Genomic DNA, 23,935 nt, shown 5'->3' with positions numbered 1-23,935 from the left:
CCCCTCCACTCCGCTATGCTGGTTCTGGGGCCCCCACCCCTCCGCTCCGCTATGCTGGTTCCGGGGCCCCCACCCCTCCACTCCGCTATGCTGGTTCTGGGGCCCCCACCCCTCCACTCCGCTATGCTGGTTCTGGGGCCCCCACCCTTCCACTCCGCTATGCTGGTTCTGGGGCCCCCACCCCTCTCCACTCCGCAATGCTTGTTCTGGGGCCCCCACCCCTCCACTCTGCTATGCTGGTTCTGGGGCGCCCACCCCTCCACTCCGCTATGCTGGTTCCGGGGCGCCAATCCGTCGCTGCTGCTGCTGCTGCGCCAGGCCGGGCCTCTCGCTGTGGTGCTCACGAGGCCGTAGCCACTCGGCCGGGTTCGCCTCTCGCTCTGCTGCCACTGCCGCTGCTGCTCCCTCCCCTGCTCCTTCCCCTGCTCCCTCCCCTCCTTCCCTTCCGCTCCCGCCCCCCCCCCCTGCTATCACCAAACCATTGGTAAAGAACCATCTGAGGACCCAATCAAAACCATCACCTTGCCATACATTGCAGGGGTCACCAAAAATATTTCCAAAATCTTAAGCAAACACAGGAACCAGGTTCAATTTAACACGGTACGTAAAATTCGTGATCTGATCCCATCAGTGAGGGATGTGATCCCTGACATGCGGTACCCCGGCGTCTACAAACGGAGCTGTGTTTCTGCGGCAGTAGTTACATTGGGGAATCTAAGCGACATGTCTCTCGGACCATGTTTGTGAACACAAGGCAGATCTGAAACACGGTAGGACCAATACCTCGGCCGTGGCTGATCATTGTGTTAATGCGGTGGGCTCACACGAAATTGATTTCTCTAAGACGATGGTACTTTGCGAACCCACTGGCTATCGACAAAGATTCGTTCATGAAGCCAACCATATATACAGACGTAGACACAATTTCAACCGAGAAGATGGGTACAAACTCAGCAATCACTGGAAGGGCGTTATCAACCAGTTTAAGTAATAACTGGCTGTAATGTTTCCATTTTAGACCTGGCAGCCCTTTAATTGGGGGAAGCCCCCCCCCCGGGAACATCACTGCCCACTGCTACGATCACCACTAGCAGCAGCCCTTTGGGGGCTACTGCTAGTGGCGCCGTGACCCTCTACGAGTACCATCACCTCTTACAGCAACCTCCGCCGTCAACAGTGCGAGTGTGTAGAGCGAGGTGCAATGATTACTTGGCAGCCCTTCAATCGGTGGAAACCCACCACCAGCGCCGTCATTGCCCTCTACGAGTACCATCACTCGCATTAACATCACTCGCATTAGCACCACTCGCATTAACAGCACTCGCATTAACATCACTCGCATTAACACCACTCGCATTAACACCACTCGCATTAACACCACTCGCATTAACATCACTCGCATTAACATCACTCGCATTAACACCACTCGCATTAACATCACTCGCATTAACACCACTCGCATTAACACCACTCGCATTAACACCACTCGCATTAACATCGCTCGCATTAACATCGCTCGTATTAACATCGCTCGCATTAACATCACTCGCATTAACACCACTCGCATTAACACCACTCGCATTAACACCACTCGCATTAACACCACTCGCATTAACACCACTCGCATTAACATCACTCGCATTAACATCACTCGCATTAACACCACTCGCATTAACATCACTCGCATTAACACCACTCGCATTAACACCACTCGCATTAACACCACTCGCATTAACATCGCTCCCATTAACATCAGCTGCCCCGCCCATGCTGCTGACACTTGGGCTACGCCCATTTTAAACCTCTATAAACAGTTTCCCTTTAGAGGCTAATCCCCTTTTCCTGATGACGACCGCTTGTGTTGCGATCGAAATGTCGTAGTTTTTTGTTATTTTCTTTGAACCTATTGACGTCACTTTACCGAAAGACCCAAAGAACATGAATTCCTGCAGTCACGAAAGCTATAAGTCAAGATTCGCTGTTTATTCTCTCGCTCTGCCATCTCTCGGTGAGCAGCAGGAGCAGCAGCAGGAATCCGCCATACTGCCACCTCTTCCTTGGGACGGACGACGACGAGGTGGTAGAGGAGGTGGTGGTGGTGAAGAGCCCCCTTTTCCGCCCATGGAGTCATTCATTAAGCGAGAAGAAGACGACGACGGAGAGGCTGGCAGTAGGATCTGGCTGGCAGTGAAAGTGGAGACGCAGGGGGAGGAGAGCGGCGGCGACGACCACGGTGAGAATTTGTCTCCCCCACCCCAGCAGAGACCGCCCATGTGCCCTGTGAGCCGACTCGTTTGACAGATCGACATGAAATGTTCCTCTTAACACCCCCCTTCCCCGCCCAGTCTTTTTCCCCGTTTCTGAGATGACTGCAAGTCGCAGGGTGAGGGTGGGTGGGTTAGTGCGGTGGAGTGGGTGGGTTGCCCCCGTTCACCGTATACACTACTACACACTACAATACTATACACTACTATATACTACACTACACTACTACCCTATACACTACTACACAGTATTGTAGACGATACTACTACACACTACAATACTATACACTACTATATACTACACTACAGTACTAACCTATACACTACTGCACACTACACTACTACACGACTCTTTGAGTCTTTCTGTAAAGCCACATAGATAGAAAAATAATAAAGAATATCACGACGTTTCGATCGCAACACAAGCAATCGTCATCAGGTGAAAAAAATAATTCCTGCAGTCACAAAAGCTTTAAGTCAAGATTTACACACTACACTACTACATACTACACTACTACACTACACTACTACACACACTTCTACACACCACTACTATAGACTACTATATGCGACACTACTACCCTATACACTACTACACACCACACTTCTATATTATAAACTACTATATACTACACTATACACTACAATACACTGCAATATACACTACACTATATACAATACAATAAACTAATACCCTATAGACTACTACACACCACTACTAAATACTACACTTCTATACACTACACACTACACTACACTAGTATACACTACACTAATATACACTAAACCAATATGCTAACATTGAAAACTAACTTCTTTAGAACTGCTTGTGGTTTGTGCTTTAGTTTGTTGTCCTTCCCCCCCCCCCGCACCTTAAAATAGCACGGTTGACTACGTACAGTGTTGCAAATGAAGTTAAACAAATACACACACGTGTGCATTTAGAGAGAGGCATAGTACTAGGAGTGCCTTTGTGCAATTTTAAAGAAGTTGTTTACTCACCGCAGATAACCGTAGCGACACGACCGCCGCCACTACGACAGATGGCGCCAAAAGCTGTGCCACACCACAACCTTCCCGTGTGGCCTTGTCGGCGGGAGCCTCGGTACCAATAAAAGTTATTTCACTTTTAGCTTTTCTTTCGGCTTTGTTTTGATGACGTACTCGTACGTAGTGATGTACACGTATATACACGTACGTACACACACGTATGTATACATACATACGTGTGTGTACTTACGTAAGTAATCGGTTTTTCATCCGATTCCGTGTACGATTCCGTGTATGTCATGACATCCGTGTATACACACACACGTCACCCGCGTTTGGAAGAAAAACCGATGATGTACGTCACGACATACAGTGAGGGAAAAAAGTATTTGATCCCCTGCTGATTTTGTACGTTTGCTCACTGACAAAGAAATGGTAGGTTTATTTATTGTTGTTGAATAACAACAACAACATCCAGAAAAACGCATGTCATAAATGTTATAAATTGATTTGCATTTTAATGAGGGAAATAAGTGTTTGACCCCTCTGCAAAACATGACTTAGTACTTGGTGGCAAAACCCTTGTTTGGCAATCACAGAGGTCAGACGTTTCTTGTAGTTGGCCACCAGGTTTGCACACATCTCAGGAGGGATTTTGTCCCACTCCTCTTTGCAGATCTTCTCCAAGTCATTAAGGTTTCGAGGCTGGCGTTTGGCAACTCGAACCTTCAGCTCCCTCCACAGATTTTCTATGGGATTAAGGTCTGGAGACTGGCTAGGCCACTCCAGGACCTTAATGTGCTTCTTCTTGAGCCACTCCTTTGTTGCCTTGGCCGTGTGTTTTGGGTCATTGTCATGCTGGAATACCCATCCACGACCCATTTTCAATGCCCTGGCTGAGGGAAGGAGGTTCTCACCCAAGATTTGACGGTACATGGCCCCGTCCATCGTCCCTTTGATGCGGTGAAGTTGTCCTGTCCCTTAGCAGAAAAACACCCCCAAAGCATAATGTTTCCACCTCTATGTTTGACGGTGGGGATGGTGTTCTTGGGGTCATAGGCAGCATTCCTCCTCCTCCAAACACGGCGAGTTGAGTTGATGCCAAAGAGCTCCATTTTGATCTCATCTGACCACAACACTTTCACCCAGCTGTCCTCTGAATCATTCAGATGTTCATTGGCAAACTTCAGATGGGCATGTATATGTGCTTTCTTGAGCAGGGGGACCTTGAGAGCGCTGCAAGATTTCAGTCCTTCATAGCGTAGTATGTTACCAATTGTTTTCTTGGTGACTATGGTCCCAGCTGCCTTGAGATCATTGACAAGATCCTCCCGTGTAGTTCTGGGCTGATTCCTCACTGTTCTCATGATCATTGCAACTCCACGAGGTGAGATATTGCATGGAGCCCCAGGCCAAGGGAGATTGACAGTTATTTTCTGTTTCTTCCATTTGCGAATAATCGCACCAACTGTTGTCACCTTCTCACCAAGCTGCTTGGCAATGGTCTTGTAGCCCATTCCAGCCTTGTGTAGGTCTACAATCTTGTCCCTGACATCCTTGGAGAGCTCTTCGGTCTTGGCCATGGTGGAGAGTTTGGAATCTGATTGATTGGTTCTGTGGACAGGTGCCTTTTATACAGGTAAGAAGCTGAAATTAGGAGCACTCCCTTTAAGAGTGTGCTCCTAATCTCAGCTCGTTACCCGTATAAAAGACATCTGGGAGCCAGAAATCTTTTTGATTGAGAGGGGGTCAAATACTTATTTCCCTCATTAAAATGCAAATAAATTTATAACATTTTTCACATGCGTTTTTCTGGATTTTTTGTTGTTGTTATTCTGTCTCTCACTGTTCAAATAAACATACCATTAAAATTATAGACTGATCATTTCTTTGTCAGTGGGCAAACGTACAAAATCAGCAGGGGATCAAATACTTTTTTTCCCTAAGCTTGTTTCCTGTATAAAAGGCACCTGTCCACAGAAGCAATCAATCAATCAGATTCCAAACTCTCCACCATGGCCAAGACCAAAGAGCTCTCCAAGGATGTCAGGGACAAGATCGTAGACCTACACAAGGCTGGAATGGGCTACAAGACCATTGCCAAGTAGCTTGGTGAGAAGTTGACAACAGTTGGTGCGATTAAAACTTGATTTGGTGCTTTCGTGACTGCAGGAATTACTCTGTTTTTTTTTTCGGTAAAGTCACGTAGAAATAAGAAATAATAAAATTACGTAATAGCGTACGACGTTTCGATTGCAACACAAGCAATCATCATCAGGTACAGAAGAGCTAAATTTAAGAGAGAGAGGAAACACATAACCGAAGATATATATACAGACACCCAAGTAGAGGGAATTAACACAGATACACCAGGGGATACGGAGAGAGACGGAGGAGCACACTAAATCAAACAGGGTTTAGCAAAATTTGGAAACCATATAAAGCAACACAGATGGTCGGTCAAAACACAATTAACGCATGGTCTGGTTGATTACGCTATTTCAAAGATTGCTAAATTGCAAGTTAATTGTGAAATTTAAGAGAGTGATAGAATACAGACCGCATACACATATATAGACATCCAAGCAGAACGAGTTAGCACAGAGACACATGGGGAGAGACACGGAGATGCTGCTTCACTGTGTGAAAAAGTGTAACTTTTGATGCTATCGGAACGAATTAAGCCTTTAACGTGTATTTCCTATATTCGCTTAATGACCAAATCACTGAACGATCTAGAGGGGGTTATACTGTATGACAACATGTTAAAACTGTCACGGTGACAGCCAACAACACCCATGAGAGTGGTCACGCTAAACCGTGGAGGAGCGATTTGAATCGGCTCGGCACGTGTTGGTGTCGGATGGATTTTGACATCGCAGGGTCCTGAGAAGTGGTGGTGGCTTTGGAAGGACGATCACCCGACAGTGGATTGACCGTGGATGATGATGATGGCAGATGGGTTAGATTACATAAACATAAATGTGTCATAAAACTCACCAGCACCCGACACAGCCAATCAGTAAGGGGTTTGTCACATAAACAAAACGTGGCCAATTCGTTACTAGTACAGCACTAACTGGTTGTGTGTTGGAGAGTAAACCCACAACATTACGTGCAACGAGTGTCCGTGCTCACGAATCTGTTGATTGTGATGAAAAATACGATTAGGTTTTAATTTTCGATTTTTGGATACAATTTTGGATACTGGCAAAAAAGGTATCCTATACATACGACTGCTCCAGCCGAGCAATATGTGTTCTCCTACTTGCATTGTCTTTGTACTGTTCACCTGTTGGCATTCGCTGGTTTACTAACACTGGTGATGAAGACAAGGCCATTAAGAAGGCTGTCTCTGGTGTAGACCAATCAGCTTCAAAGACAATTTATTTATCATCAGAGCATGTCTGCATGTGTTGCAGCGGAGTGGGAGGCAAGGTTCTTGAGGAGGCACCTTTATTCAACACTTTCAGGTTCACAGATTCGCCCTCACTTCTCCCAAGTTGTCTAGCCTAGCCTTGACACAATCCTCACCGTGTTACACCGATGGCGACGACCGAGATGGCCAACAACTATCCAGCCGCGCAATATCTAGCGAAGACGGCAGCGACGAGACGAGTCCACTTCCCAGAACCAGCAGCCACGAGCTCTCGCTCTCCGCTAATTTTATGCTACCCGGCACGGCCTGGCTCTGCCCTGGCCACGCCTCCTTTCTCAAACTCACGAGCGGGTTCCAGGGGCTTCCAGATGGGGTCCTCCCTGACCCTTGCCCCAGTTCCTCCGCCCTGGCGACACACCCGCGTATATGCTCACCGGCGTGTGTACTGCTCGGCCACCGCAGTTGCCATTGCTGGACAAGAGACGGCGCTATTACACCACACATGCATCGACACGAGTATGTATGGTTAATGCAGACTTGATGCCTTGCGAAAAGGTATCTCTCCAGTATTTGAACATCTTTACACAACTCCAATTTTATTATTGCCAGAAAGGGTTATTTTTAATTTCTTATTTTTTATTTTCATCTTTTTTTTGTATACTGGCAGAAAAAAAGGTACCCCGTAGGTATATAACCTGTTCATTGTTCGCCTGTGATGTTTCATCTCTCGGTCGAAGGGGCGGACGTGCGTGCCGGAGAGGAGGATGGCCGAGAACTTCAGGTCAAACGAGAGACGCGGGAGGTCGAAGGAAGGGACCTGCACATTGTGGAGGTCGACCCTCAAGATCCGCTGGCTGGCGACGGTTCATCTGTGAGACCTGGAGAGTCGCGGGGGGATTGTTTGGGATCGTCAGGCGTGGCGGAGATCGAAGTGGAGGTGGGCGACGACGACGATGGTGACGGTGAGGGAGGGGAGGGGAGGGAATTCTGATGGATCTTGGTCGCTGTGAGGGGTGAGGTCTGGTACAGAGGCCTCTCCAAGCTGTCGACGTGGTGGAGAGATGGAGATGGCTTTGGAGGACTTAAGTGATAAGTGTACAGAGGAGCTCCATGTGTATGTTTGGGGGTGCTGTGGTGACTTAGAAATGTTAACTCCCTCGCCTGATATACATGAGGTTGTGGGTTTGATCCCGACACTGATGCTTGCTGTATATTTTGAGTTTGTGTGTCTCTCTGGTTGCATGGATTTTTAACCGGGTCTTCCGGTTTTTCCCTCCATATCTAGAATGAACATCACGTGTTGAAAGTATTTGGTAGCTATGTATTATCCACGTGATGATAAGCCACTTTGTTGAGCTATCACTTGTGATAGGCAGGTCACTTATTACGGCCTTACCTGGTAAAATAAAATGAAAAATGGTTTCATTTAGTTTAAGTGTAGTAGGTTGATGTTCACAGCCCCCTCAACCAATGACTGCATCTAGGAATAGGTTTAACCCTTTTAACTGGCACAAAAAACTGACACCTTTATTCAAGGCATCATGTTTGCAATAACCACAACACAAGCAGTAAAAATGCAAACAAAAAAGACAACTGATAATAATATGCACTGTCCTTGAATTTGATTGGTCCACACCCGAGACAGCTTTTCTTAGAGCTTAGTCTCCATTGGTGGAGACTAAGCGTCTTCTGGTCCAACACCAATGGAGACTAGGCTCAAAGAAAAGCTGTCTCGGGTGTGGACCAATCAAATTCACGGACAGTGCATATTATTATCAGAGTTGTCTTTTTTGTTTGCATTTTGACTGCTTGTGTTGTGGTTATTGCAAACATGATGCCTTGAATAAAGGTGTCAGTTTTTTGTGCCAGTTAAAAGGGTAAAACCTATTCCTGTATCTTGTTACTGGCAAAGGAGGTCTCATAATGACTGCATCAGCAACAAAAATTCATGGTGTTAAAATGTGGGTCTACAACAATTAATTTGGCCACTACATCTCTGATAATGTAAATATTGGTTTTACCATCAGGAAAAAAAACGTTCCTCTCACGTGGCAGGGCAGGTGGGGAAAGTGCTTCGCCTTTCCACGTGCTAGATCAGAGGTTTGGTGATAACTGCTTCCATGGGCCTTTCTCTCATGTCAACTCTGCGAGGGGGGGGGAGGCATCCAAACGGATTCTTCCGTCTCACGGCGTGACGCCAATCGGTGTGGGAAAGGGAAAAAAAAAAAAACAACAACGGTCTGAACGTTTGTGTGACAGGGATGATCGTGGACGGTGCCCCGGAAACGCTCTCCCATGCGAAAAAATCCACCGGGACAACCGCCACCGCCACCGCGACCCGCGCCAGAACGAGATTGCACGGCTGCTCGGTGTGCGGCAAGAGCTTCGTCCGCCCGTCGGACCTCAGGAACCACACGATGAGCCACGCGGGAGAGAAGCCGCACAAGTGCTGCGTGTGCCAGAGGGCATTTGTCGCCGTGTCCAACCTCAAGAACCACATGAGGGTCCACAGGGGAGGGAAGCCGCACACGTGCTCCGTGTGTGGCAAGGAATTCAGCCGCCCCTCGGCCCTCGCGACGCACGCCACGATTCACGCCGTGCAGAAACCGAACGTGTGCCCCGTGTGCGGGAAGGGCTTCAGTCGCCCGTTCACCCTCAAGTGCCACTTGGCGGTCCACTCGGCCGACTGCCCGCACGAGTGCTCGGTGTGCGGGAAGGGGTTTGCCAAGGAGACGCAGCTGAGGAACCACGAGATGATCCACACGGGCGAGTGGCCCCACATGTGCACCGTGTGCGGGAAGGGCTTCGGGCGCTCGTTCGCGCTGAAGGTCCACGCGATGATCCACACGGGCGAGAGGCCCCACGTGTGCACCGTGTGCGGGAAGGGCTTCGGCCGCCTGTCCACCCTTCAGAACCACGCGGCCTCGCACACCGGTGAGAGGGCGCACCGGTGCCTGGTGTGCGGCAAGGGCTTCAGTCGCCCGTCGGCCATCAGGGGCCACATGGCGATGCACACAGGCGAGAGCCCGCACCGGTGCCCCGTGTGCGGCAAGGGGTTCACCGAGTCGACGCAGCTCAAGAGGCACGTGAAGAGCCACACGGGGGAGTGGAGCCACCGCTGCTCCGTGTGCCAGAGAGGGTTCTTCCGCCCATCGGAACTGAAGACTCACATGATGAACCACACGGGGGAGAGGCCGCACAAGTGCTCGGCGTGCGGCAAGGCCTTCAAGCAGTACGCAGCCCTGAGGACCCACGTGATGAGCCACACGGGAGAGAGGCCGCACAAGTGCTCGGTGTGCGAGAAGGATTTCGTGCATCGCGCGGGCCTCAAGACCCACATGCTGACGCACACGGGAGAGAGGCCGCACAAGTGCTCGGCGTGTGGCAAGGACTTCGTTTGCACTGCATCCCTGAAGAGCCACATGAAGACGCACACAGGAGAGAAGCCGTACAAGTGCTCCGTGTGCGAGAGGGACTTCCGGCACTCCACGACCCTGAAGAATCACGTGAAGACACACGTGGGAAAGGGAACGTGCGTGATCGGTGAGCGGGAGTAGTTTTGATTTATTAAGCCCTTTGTGAGAGGTGCACATGGGGACCGCACAGTGGAGATTGGCAGACATGCGGGGGGACAGTTAGTCAGTGATGAATATATCGGGAGGGTAAAGACGCTACCAAGAAATCTTCAACATTTCAAAATTAATTGCAAATGACTAACCAGTTAGCTGCACCAGTAGTCACTTATAGCTCTGGGTTAATAGATGGGCTGTGAAAATATCTACACCGTTTGGATGTAAGGATCAAGAAACCTCCTATCTACACAGCAGGTTGTTTTCAATTTGTGTCAGAGGCTGTGCGTGCTCCATGCTGTGGGATGATAAGGGCTCATAGTACCGATTATATCTCAGAATCCGAATATTTATTTACATGGCAGGAGGAATCCGATAAGCTATAAAGCTCTCTTCACAGATGTCCAGTAGGGGCACGAGGGTCATAACGTTACAACAACAATACACAGTACACACAAACACGATAGGAGAACACAGTACAAGACAGGTAAACAAATCACCCAAACACATACAAATTAAACGAAACCATTCCCATCCTACTAGGCAAAGCCCACTGTTATTTACTAATTTCTCAGAAGCGACCTGGCTAACACAAATGATATCTAAACAAAGTGACGTCATCTGCAAAAAGCAACGACGACGCCTCCATGCCCCCCTACTGATTACTCTCCCTACCTCGGCTGCACCTTGATATCCTCCCCATGAAAATCACAAACAGGAGTGGAGACAAGACGCACCCTTGGAGTAACTTTGGCGCAGTTATTCGTGAGCCTTTGAATCCAATGGAGGTGAGAACTCCATTGTTCCCAAGAAGCCACTTTCCTCTTTCCCCCACTGGAAATACATCAAAATTGATGCTCTTGGTGTTGTAAGCTCCATGACCTGCTCTCGAAAAGGACAACAAAATGCAACTTTGTCAGATGCGGCTTCAGCCAAGGAGCTACAGGAGAGCTCGAACCTGACGGTCACATCAATTACGAGTGTGTGGTCACCTCTGACAAAAACCAGATCAGGTTTCCCATATATCACCTTTATCAGTTCTCAAATAGGGCTCCTTTTATATCGACCAACCCATTTCCACCGCTTCTACTGCCAAGGTGTCACATTTTATTGCGGAGTGCATTCCTGGCTTTCTGGATCGCCGGACACTGTCCAAGTATGTGTGAAAGGGATTCAAGTCGGGGCGAGCATTTCCTACAGGACCGCAGTGCTCCTTCCCTGCCTCTCTTCAGGCTCTCTCTTATTGGGTATATATTACTCCGCAGTTCTAATGCAGCGATGTAGTGGCACTCTGAAGCCACGCATTACTGACTTTATCCTCTGCAAAGTTCACAGTACCTATACCTTCAACTGGTCTTTCACACCATCTTCAAAGCTTCACGCTGCCTCCAGTCGCATGGTATCGACAAAATGGGTTTTTTTGGTGCCTTGAAATTTTACCCCTCTTAGCTCATATTGGGATATGGCATTTGTGTCTCCTCCTGGCCCATACCCACGGGTCTGGAATCCTCACCACCTTGAGTGGACACGATATTGCGGATGACCTCGTCCGAGGATTTTTTTTACACCTCAAATGAACCGATGGGATCATTCTCTCTAGTTTAATAATGCCTAGACCTCCGTCTCAGGTCCGAGAGTCCAAAACCCCATCACAGGTGGAGGCAGAAAGGTGTAACAGTCGGTTTACCCCATTTCTAATCTCCTGATCTAGCGTGAGGAGAGTAGAGGATTTATAATATCAATGATCGATCTGCTGGGTAGATGAATCTGGGGGGTACAGGCATACCCCGTTTAGCACGGGAGATGTGTTCCTGGAAAGCGCTTGGTGAATGGGCGCTAGAAACGGGGTCATAGCATAGGCCCTATGGAGATGTGTTTCTGACATTGTAATTTATCACCTACGACCAATGCTCTTGATTTGAAGCTTTCATGACTGCAGGAATCCATATTCTTTGGTTCTTTCGGTAAATCCACGTAGTTAGAAATAAATTAAAATAAAACAAATCACGAGGTTTTGATTGCAACACAAGCAATCATCATCAGGTGGGAAAACCACAGCAATATTTTTTTTGTTTTTAATGCTAAGAAACCCATTAGTAACATCAGCAAAGACGAGCGCTCTGAACTCGCCAAATTGAAAAAGAGAGATAACATAGTCATCCTCTCATCCGACAAGGGCAATGCATCTGTCATCATGGATAAAACCACATACAACAACAAAATCCAGGATCTTCTTAATGATGACAGTTACACCAAAATAAACAAGGATCCTACCAACCGCCTGGCTACAAAACCAACAATATCATTACCAGTTCGACTTCTCTAATCGAACCATTCAAACGGCTCTCCCTAAAACCTTCTGCTACTAGACCACGCAGATTCTATGGTCTTCCAGAAAATCCATAAAGAAGGTACTCTACTTCGGCCCATCGTTTCCACTATCAACTCACCTACCTACAAACTGGCCCATTTTTTGTCTGATACCTTGCGGGCAAGACTACCTCAGCAGTACGTAACTCAGCTCACTTGGTCTCTCTAATAAAGGGCATTTCACTGTCCCCAGATGATTTGCTCCAGCTTTGATGTAGTTTCTCTGTTCACCAAGGTTCCTGTACCTGACACCTTAGCAATAATTGAAGACTTAGTCCAACAAGGACTGAATCCTGATGTACCTACTCTGATTAGGCACTGCCTTACCAACACTTCACCTGGAATGGTAATTTCTACAAACAAAATGAAGGTACCCCCATGGGTTCCCCCTTATCAACAGTGATAGGGAATGTTTTCATGGAGAAATTTGAAACAGATGCCATCCAGACATCCACCCTACGTCCTTCCTTGTGGAAGAGATATGTAGATGACACTTTCGACATTTGGCCACATGGCCTGCCAGCTTTGAACCAATTTCTCAACCACATCAATTCCATACACCCATCCATCAAATTGACCGTGTAAGTGGAGAAGGATGGTAAGCTACCATTCCTGGATGTTTTGTTTGAGAAGAGGCCCTGACGGCTCGTTGGGACACTGTCTACAGGAAAGCCACCCACACAGATTCCTATCTGATTCCCACCACCATCCGGCACAGAAGAATTCCCTCATCAAAACAATACACCATAAGGCCCACTGCATTTCCGACCAACACCACCTAGGCAGTGAACTGGAACACGTACACCAGGCCCTCAAGATTAATGGGTACTTGGACCGCATTATTCGCAAAGCTGTTTCTCCAACCATGGAGAATCAACCCCCTGAGAAGCAGATCAAAACCATCATGTTACCATACACCATGGTGTTACTATAAATATTTCCAAAATCTTAAACAAACACAAGATCAAGGTTCGATTCAATACAGTACATAAAATCCGTGATGTAATCCCATCTGTGAAGGATGTCATTCCTGACATGCAATATTCTGGAGTTTACAAACTGAGTTGTACCTGCAGTAGCAGTTACATTGGGGGAACGAAACGACATGTCTCGGACCTTGTCCACGAACACAAGGCAGATCTGAAACACGGCAGAAATCAATACCTCTGCCATGGCTGACCATTGTTATAACGCTGCAGACTCGCATGATATTGTTTTTTCTGAGACCAAGGTACTCTGCAAACCTTCTGGCTACTATCAAAGGTTTGTTCATGAAGCCATCCAGATTTATAAACTTAGACGTAACTTCAACCGAGAAGATGGATACAAATCGAGCTATCATTGGAAGGATGTTATTAACCAGATAAAACCGTAACTGCTTTATGGTTGTGTCTATCATATCTGCCGGGTACTAGTCTATTTTTATAAGCTCATTTCACCAGCTTTCTCGGCCTCCCCTCTTACAGCCCCGCCCACTTCCCCCCCCAGCCTCACGTCCCCTCTCCTCGCGCTCACGCAGCGCTCCCCTCCCCTTACCCCCCTGTTGTATATGTAGGTTATGAAAATTTGATTAAAATAATAAAAATTAAATGAAATTTGGAAAATTGCGTAATTATCCGAAATTATGTTATTGGATGTAATTATGCACATAAATTATGCTAATTCGAGAGATAATCGTATTTATTTATTCGAGTGTGTGTGCTTATGCTAATGCAAGCAGTTATGATAATCAGGCTCGATGACGAGGGTCGTATCCAATCGGGTTGAGACAATTAATCGTATGCAGTTATGTAGGTGCTGTGAGCATGTCAGATTAAACTCGGCTTCGTTGTTTAACTTCGTATTATCGATCGGTATGGTACAATTATTCTCGCTTTAACATTTACTGAGTGTATGTGTATTTATGTCAGGTCTCCAGATTCAGATCTCAACGCAGGATACAGCTCTTATGCATGAAATTTCGGAAAGAAACACACCACCACTTCTGTGTTAATTTTATTTTCTAACTAAACTCTAACTTTAAAAGATGCAACTCTCAATCTTGGAATTTCACCACAGTATCAACACAGTATCATCATGACTGCGTTGTTTCACTTTGATAATGGCACATGTGATTCCTTCCCCCGCGTAACACGAGCTCAGTTGGTGAGAAAGAGAGTCGTTAAAAACATGCATTCGCTATAATTAAACAAAAACCTTAACTTTATAATATGCAAATTCGTACACTTGAAAATTGCCCACACAGTACCGCATCCATTCATAGACCTTCAAGTCAATTCTTATCACGTTGTTTCACTTTGGATATCAGAGCAATTCTTATGCAACACGAGAAACGTGCGGCAATTATGAACGAAAGGTACTTAAGATTATACGACGATATTCATACGAAAAGACAATCAAAAACAGTTACTATTCCCAAAGGCACAAATATATCAATAGATCCATCAGCAAGATTATATGATTACAGAAATGGCTTGGAGTGAGGGTGTGTGATGGGTTGCGCGCTTTCCCCTGAGATCTTATCTTGGGCCAACTTTTAATTAATTGTGGACCAGATCGCCTGATAAGGAAACGGTTGGACACGCTATCCCCCCCCCCCCCCCCCTTGAGCGTAGCTCCGTGGCGAAGGTGTCAAGGATTAATTTGTATTGATGGATCTGTTGGTAATTTATGCGATTAGAAGTACAACCCAAAACAAAAAAATTAAGGAGGAAAAATTATTACTGTACTTATAAACGAAGGATGGTTATCACGTGGTCTGTCGCGATGCTTTTACGGCCACTGATGGTTCACGTCTTGAGGATTAGGCTTTAGTTAATAACTTGTGTGTGTTTTGAGTGATATGGATTGTGTGGAGTAGGCCAATGTTCGGAATTAATTCTTTGCGTCAAGCAGACGCCTGGTTTGTCGTGTGGTGGGGGGGCAGTGCATCATACATATGGTTGATTCTCCTTTCACAGTAGTTGATTCGGCCCACACTGGTTGACGAGTTGACCCGGCGCGCTGTAGTCGCGGTGTTCCGTCGGTAGAGGGCGCTCACGGCTCGCTCGTAGCGGGCACGGTCGTGCGCCGTCGGCGTGGTGGCCCGTCGGTAGGTAGCTGGCTCATGGCTCGCTCGTAGCGGGCACGGTTGTACGATCGGTAGATGGCGCTCGTCTGCTGGTCGCTGGCACGGTTGTGTCGTCGTGATGATCGCTGGTTACGCGCTATCTGGCGCTGGGCGATACGTTTGTTGCGATGCTCCTTCTGATGGCAGATTCGCACCGTGTAGCCTGTCGCTAAACAGCGAATCTCGCCATTCTGGCGAGTTGTAGAAACTTCTTCTGCGTCGACGGTGGTTGATCTTCTGATGGTTGATCTTCTGCCGAGATAAGTTGAGCTGGTCCGCTGGCTGATGCTGAATTCAATGCTCATGGGCCCCTCTTTTTATGACAAAATCTCTCCCCTTGGCTCCCCCTCCTTACGATGGCGGAGCTCCCTTTGATCTAGCTGTGTGACGTGGGGTTGGGGTGTGCGTGTTTGTATGTGTGTATTGCTCAACCACGTTATGTATGCTGATGATTTGGTAATAGCTGCTCATTCAGGGGAGGAGTTGGAGACGCTGCTGCTGAGACTGGAGCGTGCCACTAAGAGATGGGGCCTTACCATCAGCCCCACCAAAACTAAGCACCTGCCTGGGTATTTTGTACCATCGGACACTCCACCCCCACAACTCCCAATCGGTGATGGGGCAGTTGTGGAGAGAGTGGAGAGTTTGCCATACCTGAGAAGTGTGCTTATGACCGGCTCCAGTTTAACAGCAGAGGTCTCACTCCGAATCAGTCGAGCGGCAATATCCTTTCATCGGTTGCATAACGCTGTGTGGAAGCTACCTGGTCTGTCGCTCCGCACTAAGCTTCAGGTCTTCTCGGCCACGGTCATTCCCTCCCTTCTCTACGCTTGCGAAACGTGGACCCCCCTAATGGAACATCTTCGCCGGTTAGAAACATTTAGACTGGCCTGCCTACGATCCATCCTGGGTTTAACCAGACTGAATTGTGTGAGGAGCTCACAAATCCTTGAAAGATCTGGGCAAGGTCCCATCGGTGAGCTCCGGCGGGCAAGGCTGCGATGGCTGGGTCATGTAGCCCGCATGCCCAGCCACCGTATGCCGAAACAGCTTTTGTTTGGCCGGATCGAGGGGGCTAAACGAGCACGGCACGGGCCAGAGAAGAGATGGAGTGATGTGGTACAGGAGGACGTGGAGCTGAGTGGACTTGCCGATGACTGGTACCAGCGGTGTCAAGATCGGCCTCTGTGGAGGAGGCTCGTGAAGGACGCTACTGGGCAGTTGGAGGTAGTCGCCCTCCAACAACAACGGAAGGCGGAGGAGCGACGCTCACAACAACGAAAGGAGCGCCGGGTGGCTAAAGCACAGCAAGTTGGCACAGTAGGGGGCACAGGTGGTGCATCAGCCAGTCATCTCAGTCAGTCGACCCATGGCACCTGGGTCTGCCCCGTGACCTCCTGCCAGCGGGCGTTCGACACTCCACATATCCTGGCACAAGCGTCGTGGTGACGTCACCGCCACTTAGTGGCGAATGGCGGTTGTTATTGTTGCATGTGTGTGTCATTTATGGCATAGTTCCATTGTTGGCTTCCTCGAGCCATAAACCATCAAAAGGAAACAGATGCTTCAAAATCGTCCCGAAGGCATCCCTCTGTCTGCGTTATACAATCTGGAGGGAGGGGCGATTTCCCCCCCCCCCCCCCCCCCCGTATGACATTTTCCGACGCACAAAGGATTTTAAGGTTTTTAAAGTTAACATTTATTCCATCGTAGTTTTTGGTACCGTACCACTCGCAGTTAGGATTTTGTCTGTGACTCCCGGTATCTGCTTTTTATTTTCACGAGCGTAAGATGCTCTCTTGAGCGTATGCATATTCTTATCACGTGCTGCGGGAAGACAAATACGGCCGGGAGGCTCTCTCTTTCCCTGGCCCTTGGTTTAACATCGCTCAAATATCATTTGGTTTTATGTTCAACAAGGTTGTGATTCATCCCGTTATCCTGGCCCTTCCTCAGTTTTTATTAATTTCATCATTCCGTGTGTATGCTTATCATTTATATCATTTTATTTCCGATATCCTGGGTTAAGAGGTATGTTTCTTGATCCTGGGAATTCGTATTCCTTGGTGTTTGCAAGGTTATATAAACGGAATATAGTTTACAGTGAATAACGTTAACATTAAAGTTATGTATGAAACTATGTATTGTGACCGGGCTTCACTGTTAATTACTTGTCCGCCCGCGGTAGTGAGGTGGGGTGGGGTGCCATTGTTAAGTCCCGCGCATCGGGTGTGCAGATGGCCTGCACGATAATAATTCCCTTGCTCTGGTGTGAAATTCCTTTCTCTCCTGCGCTGCGGGAAGACACAGACGGCCGGGAGTCTCTCTCTCTGGCTGCTCGGTTTAACCCTCATTATGATTTTTGGTTTATGTTTCCCGAGATTATTCCTATAATGTCAGCTTATTCTTGTTGTCAAGTTTTCTTTGGACTTTCCGTTAATTAAAAATAATCGAATGCTGTCTGTCTGGTTTTTCGCCGTCCTGGACGCTGCTTGGCAAGAGAGATTCCTTTCCGCCCCCTTCCCCCTTTGATCTCGAAGGGTGTTATGGGTTGTGGTGTTTGTGTGTTTTCTCATAAAGTCCCGCGTATCCGCTGCACAGATGGCCCTCGCGATAAGGTGTAATTCCTGCTCTCTCGTGCTGCGGGAAGACAAAGGCGGTCGGGGTCTCTTGGAATATTGTTTAAACTCGTTTCGTAAGTTTGCTCGTTTGCCTCATTCCTTCTCGATAACCCTTGATGTGACTGTATTTTCTGTCCCCAAGATTTGTGATTTAACAGTAAAAGTATTAAAGGTGAAAATCATTTGGTTTCGAATTACTAAATGGGTAATGATTCACTGATGTAGATTATGGCCTGGTTTTTAATTGGAGTGGGTGTGAGGATCGATAATGTTAGCGTATTCTTGTTGTTGAATTTTGAACTTTGTAACCATTGTTTTAATAGCAAAATAAGAGGCAACTGTTTAACTCTTGGCGTCACTCTGTCTAGAGTTTCCAAGATAGAGCCCTGGAATTTCTTGGAGTGTTCCCCCCCCCCGTCTCCTTTGATTTGGTGTATTACCTTTTATGGTCTATCTCCTGGCGCTCCGTTATGTGTGTGGGGAGGACCACGGAATTTATTATTTTTTTAATGACCTTTTCACGACCTCCATCTGTGTTTGCTGAGAGTCTGGTTTGTGTGTCTTCATTCATTATTTCGGTTACTATAAAAAAAATATATCTCTCTCCCCCCTTGCCCCTCCCCCCTTCTTAACTATATAACCTCTTGCCACAGCAGTTCTCCCACTTGTGTTGCAATCGAAACGTCGTGATTTGTTTTATTTTAATTTGTTTCTAACTAAGTGACTTTACCGAAAGAACCAAAGAGTTCGACCAACACATTAGGGGTTCATTGGGTTATTGGAACAATATTACGGATGATAAACACGACTTATAAATACTGTTAATGGTACAAAAAATTGAAATAACAAACAGTCTACTCACCAGTGCATGGTGCGACCCCGATATGGTGAACTTGGCAGCGCTGGGAGACAAGATGGGAGTTGCAGCTTCCGCCCAGTGGCGCAGTCCAATCTGTGACTTGGCTTCCACGGCCCCCATCCCACCCCGGTTTTAGAGGGAAGCGCTCATTGGCGGAGAGCGAACAACGCGCCAACTCGACTATGATAGCGCTCACTCATTTCCTGAGGTTGGAGAGCGTGAAAGGGCGCTAATACTGAACAGGATTTTGACAACAGCCTCCACCGTGCTAACTCAAGCACGGCTTTTCATCCTTATTTAAATTTACTGAACGTTAAGTACGTAATGTTTTTTTTGTAATAAACACCGTATATATTTTGTTACAATAAAAATTTGCCCGAGGAACAAATAGCTCTATAACGAATCAGTGCTGTACGCAGTAGCGCTAAACGGGGTGTGCCTGTACATCCACTTTCTGCGCAGGTTTAAGTGGAGCTTCATCAATCTTGGACATCCAGTCCTTCAATTGCAATGCCATACCTGGATTTTAAAATACCTGTCCATGGACTGATGCTTACACCCAGGTATTTTAGAGCCTCATCAAGTGGAGCGTTGCATCACAGACACGCCATGGCCTACAATTATTGACTGTGTACGAGTCTTTCGTTGGAGTAAGCATAAAGCCATGAAATTTTAGTGGCTTGAACAACTAGCCCAGTTAATTTGCATAAGGATTCCTGGATGCCGATATTTGTGGCCATTTCCTCAGAATTTACTCACTAGCACCAGATCATCGGCATACGTGAGTGAAGTAACTGTTGGATTCGATTGAATATCCAACTCCGTATATTTCTAGCGGGTCCATAGGTTAAATATCAGGGATGACATGGCGTCGCCCTGCTTCACACCAGCTTTGTTGATGTCTGGTGCTGGTGTCCAGACCCCTTTGATCTCAAATTATGTCGTGGCATTCTCATCGGCGTTTTGAATGGTGCCAACCATGTGCTCATCGACTGTCATGTACCTCAGAACCCACAAGATGTGGGCATGGGACACGGAATCAAACGCCTTTGCTACGTCAACGAACTCCACTGCAAGCGACTTGCGCGTTATCTTTACATGCTTCATAAGGCCTTGCAACACCTTAAGATGTTCCGAGCAGCCTGGTGCAGCTGGGAATCCACGTTGTCGAGCATTCAGAGGACAGGCCTGTTCCAGGCCTCGCTGTCAGAATCCTAGCGAACAAGCTCGGGATCATACATACAAAATCGTTATTGGTCTCCATTTACCGAGGTATACCGAGGTACTTAAGTTCTTCCTCATTCGTGACCTTGGGGATTGGGATCGATCTGTTCCTCTTCGCATTTGGGGGGGGGATGACACCAGTGAGCAGCCAGGCATTGAATAGGGTAGCCAATGCTCGCCCTTCAGGATCCACTTTAATTATTGATGACTTAATGCTATCTCGACCTGCTGCTGACTATGTAATAGCACCCATGCACGGCCAGCAATTCTTCCTTTGAGATTAGGGATTCAAAGGGCTCATATTTCGCTGACCTTAATGACTTAAAGTGACCCAGCCCTGGGAATGGAACAATAGTTTCCTATACTCTTTGGCTCTTTCGGTAAAGTCACGTAGATATAAAAATAAAATAAAAAATTAAATCACGACGTTTTGATCGCAACACAAGCAATCATCATCAGGTGGGAACCCACAGTAATACTTTTTTTTGCTGAAGTGGGGGAGATACTGTGGTAAGAGGTTATATCAGTAAGAGAGGGGGGAGGAGCAAGGGAGGGGAGCATTGTGTGGACGCTAGTAGAGGGAAACGTGAAGCTAGGACGGGGGGGACGTGACCGGGGCTGGGAGTGGGGTGCTGAGAGTTTCCCACTTATTACAATGACTCGTCAATGTCACTAAGTGGTACTTTGCAACTCTGATGTTCCGTGCCAACAAGGACCAAGGAGGCGCGCTGAAAGCAGTTATTTGAAAATAAGCTCTGGCATTTCATGTACTCTCTTCTCAGCCATATTCTTCATTCTAGACTTTGCAGGCATTATTTTGAGTCTCTCACCACTCATCGGTAGGGTCCTGGAACGTGGAGTTTTCCGTTTCCTCAACCTCACCGCTCGTAGTACTGCTACTGTGGCCGAGTCAACGAAGTCATCATACTGCCCGATCACATTCGATGCTGGCTTTTCTTGGTGCCCAATCATTCTACTGGCACACAGCTCAGCTGCTTGACTGAGTTTAGCCTTCACCCCTATCGTCTCGCTCGGTGGGGCCGACATTGTTGGAAGCTGGCTTCAAAGGAACCTTTTTCCGCTTATTCAGGTTTCATCTCTGTTCCGAGATTTGCCGGCTGGTTTTAGTCACCAGTACCTCAGCAAATAATATTTTTGATATTTATTTTCCCTTGACAATGTATGTCGAGTCGAGCTATGTTTGCTCTTTATCAGAAGCGACCTGACCACAAATAATAGCTCAACGAAGTAGCTTATGAGGAAATGTATAGCAGCTAAATTATCTTAAACGCGCGTTTCTAAATGTGGAGGGGAAAACTGGAGGACCCGGAGAAAAATCCATGCGATCACGGGGAGATCATGCAAACTCCAAATATACAGCAGGCGTCAAGGGTCGGAATCGAACCCACGACCTCCTGTACACCAGGCGAGATAGTTAACATCTAGCCACCATTCCACCACGTTACAGGAGAACAGACTTTCGATTAGACGGGGGGAAATTAGTCCCATCACAGGAGACCGGGTGCACCCAGAGAAAATCCAAACACACGAGTGGCCGAACACTCACATGCCCCATGCGGATGAGTTCAACGCAAGTGTTCTTGTTGCAGTCCCACCGCTGATCCACCTTGTAGGCCCAACGGGTTAGGGTAGTCATCAGTGCCGGATTAAGCTAGTGTGGGACCTGTAGCATATGTTATAAAGGAGCCCTACATAAAAAATGGGCAAGCTACGAAGCAACAAAAATAGTTGTTTGCACATATAATGGTGTGTATGACATTATGAGAAATGCAAAATTACTTTAAATGTTTGTAGGTACGTGGCGTAACAGAAAGAGGCAAAGATTTGGAAATCGTGCAGTAACGCAAGCTGTAAGTAAAGAAAAGTAATGTAATAATAGGAAGGTGATATTTTCCAAAAGCGGTGTATTTGAAAGCGAGTTGACACAAAGATTAAAGTAATGCACAAGTTATAAGCAAAAAATATTTGGTGTACGATTTGTAATGTCTGTATGGCATTGGGTGGCCTTCCACGTCCTCCTGGCTACGCTGGACGATGACGCCCTCGCCTCCCTCATCACGGTGTCTCGGGCGAATCGCTCCACGCTGCAGGACGCCCTTCGCCAGATGCAGGCAATTTATGGCCCGCCCTCCGACTCCCGCCACTGCTTTGATACCTGGAGGAGGGGGGAGGCCGAGTCTGCGCTGGCATACCGTACCGCCCTGCTGGCGCTGGTTTAAGCCGCCTACCCCCGCATGGGCCAAGAAGCGATCGACTCGCTCGTCCTCCAGAAGCTTGTCGCCCTGGCTCGGGAGCTTAGAATCGTCATGCCAGCGGCTGACGATGACGACTTTAACTCCTTGCGAGCTGCACGGAGTGTCCAGGCACACCTGCGACAGCAGGGGGCGCCGACCGTCGCTGCCTGTGCCGCTTCATCGGTGGGCCTGGACCGCGACGACGACGGGATCCATGACCGGGCCTTCTCTCCCTCGGCGGGGGAGGACCGGAGACCGGCAGATCGTCGGCCCCCGCGGGAACGCCAACAACGCGACCGACCGGCCCCGCGTCAGGATGGTGCAACCATCACGTGCTACAACTGCGGCTTGCGGGGACACGTGGCATCGGGCTGCCGGGTTCCCCGACGCCGCAACCCCGGGCAACCTCCGGCGCCTCGCTCACCTTCGGCCCCGCTCCGGTTCCAGGCAAGTCGCGACACCTCACGTTCTCGGCCCCCACTCTTGTCACGCACTCGCACCACACAGGGTTGCCATGCGTCGGGCGGAGGGGATCCGAGTGGGGGGGTGTGAACGACAGGATGCTCGGACCAGGTCAGTGGTCCGAGTTGGCCCATAGAGTCATCGCTCATCTGCCATCGTAGGTTCCATCGGCCGTAGGTTCATCTGCCATCGTAGGTTCCATTGAGGGAGTTGATGTCCGGATGTTGGTCGACACGGGAGCGTCGGCGACCATCATCTCGGACATCATTTATAACATCTTGCCCGACAAGTGCCGTCCCCTGCGGAATGTTGATGTGCCATGTTTTGCCGCTAATGGGGGTTCGTTAGGGATAATTGGCAGGATTGACGCCCAGATCCGCATCGGGGATGTACAAATGCAAGGGACTGTTTTGGTTTTGTCAATCCTCGCTGTTCCATTCCTCTTGGGCACGGACTTTTTGGCGAGAATGCCCATTAAAATTCTCATCGACCAGGGGTGCATTGAGCTCCCCTGCGGCCGACGCGTTGCTTTCTTGCCCTCACCCACTCGATTGCACACTGCGTTTGCCACGGTCCAGGCGATGGCGTCTCGTACGATTCATGTTCCGGCCGTCCCTCTTCGGTTTCGGAAACCTCTTACGTCAGACACGCTTGCTAAAGGTGTGCTGCTAGGTCCGTCCAACACGGCGGTGCGCGAGTTAGATCTTATCGGTGCGCAGATGCTCGTGTCAGCTGACAGGGAACCATTCATTCAGATTTTGAATGCGGGGTCAAAGACCACAGTTATCCCCCAAGGCACGGTGCTTGCCCATGCTTCACCGGCCCTTGTGGGA

The 23,935-nt window shown here is 48.1% G+C and overlaps 1 protein-coding gene across 3 annotated transcripts; it reads left to right on the top strand.

Annotated features, from left to right (window-relative positions):
* Positions 1–210: 210 nt before the first annotated feature.
* Positions 211–19,549, top strand: LOC116957630 (uncharacterized). Of its 3 annotated transcripts, none has more exons than XM_076057143.1 (4): positions 211–366; positions 2,017–2,233; positions 7,371–7,595; positions 8,893–19,549. In XM_076057143.1, the coding sequence occupies exons 2-4, from the start codon at positions 2,122–2,124 to the stop codon at positions 10,188–10,190; spliced, it is 1,635 nt and encodes a 544-aa protein (XP_075913258.1). In that variant the 5' UTR covers positions 211–366; positions 2,017–2,121; the 3' UTR covers positions 10,191–19,549. The 3 variants fall into 3 exon arrangements, with proteins under 3 accessions (XP_075913258.1, XP_075913259.1, XP_075913257.1); XM_076057144.1 differs by lacking the exon at positions 211–366 and adding an exon at positions 611–770; XM_076057142.1 differs by lacking the exon at positions 211–366 and having other exon boundaries at positions 778–2,233.
* The last annotated feature ends 4,386 nt before the right edge of the window (positions 19,550–23,935 follow it).

The sequence above is a fragment of the Petromyzon marinus genome, chromosome 79 (genome assembly GCF_048934315.1).
Source record: "Petromyzon marinus isolate PM22_M1 ecotype Great Lakes invasive population chromosome 79, UKy_Petmar_22M1.pri1.0, whole genome shotgun sequence".
NCBI lineage: Eukaryota > Metazoa > Chordata > Hyperoartia > Petromyzontiformes > Petromyzontidae > Petromyzon > Petromyzon marinus.
Note: the sequence above shows the minus strand (reverse complement) of the source record. Positions and strands in the feature narration are given on the sequence as shown.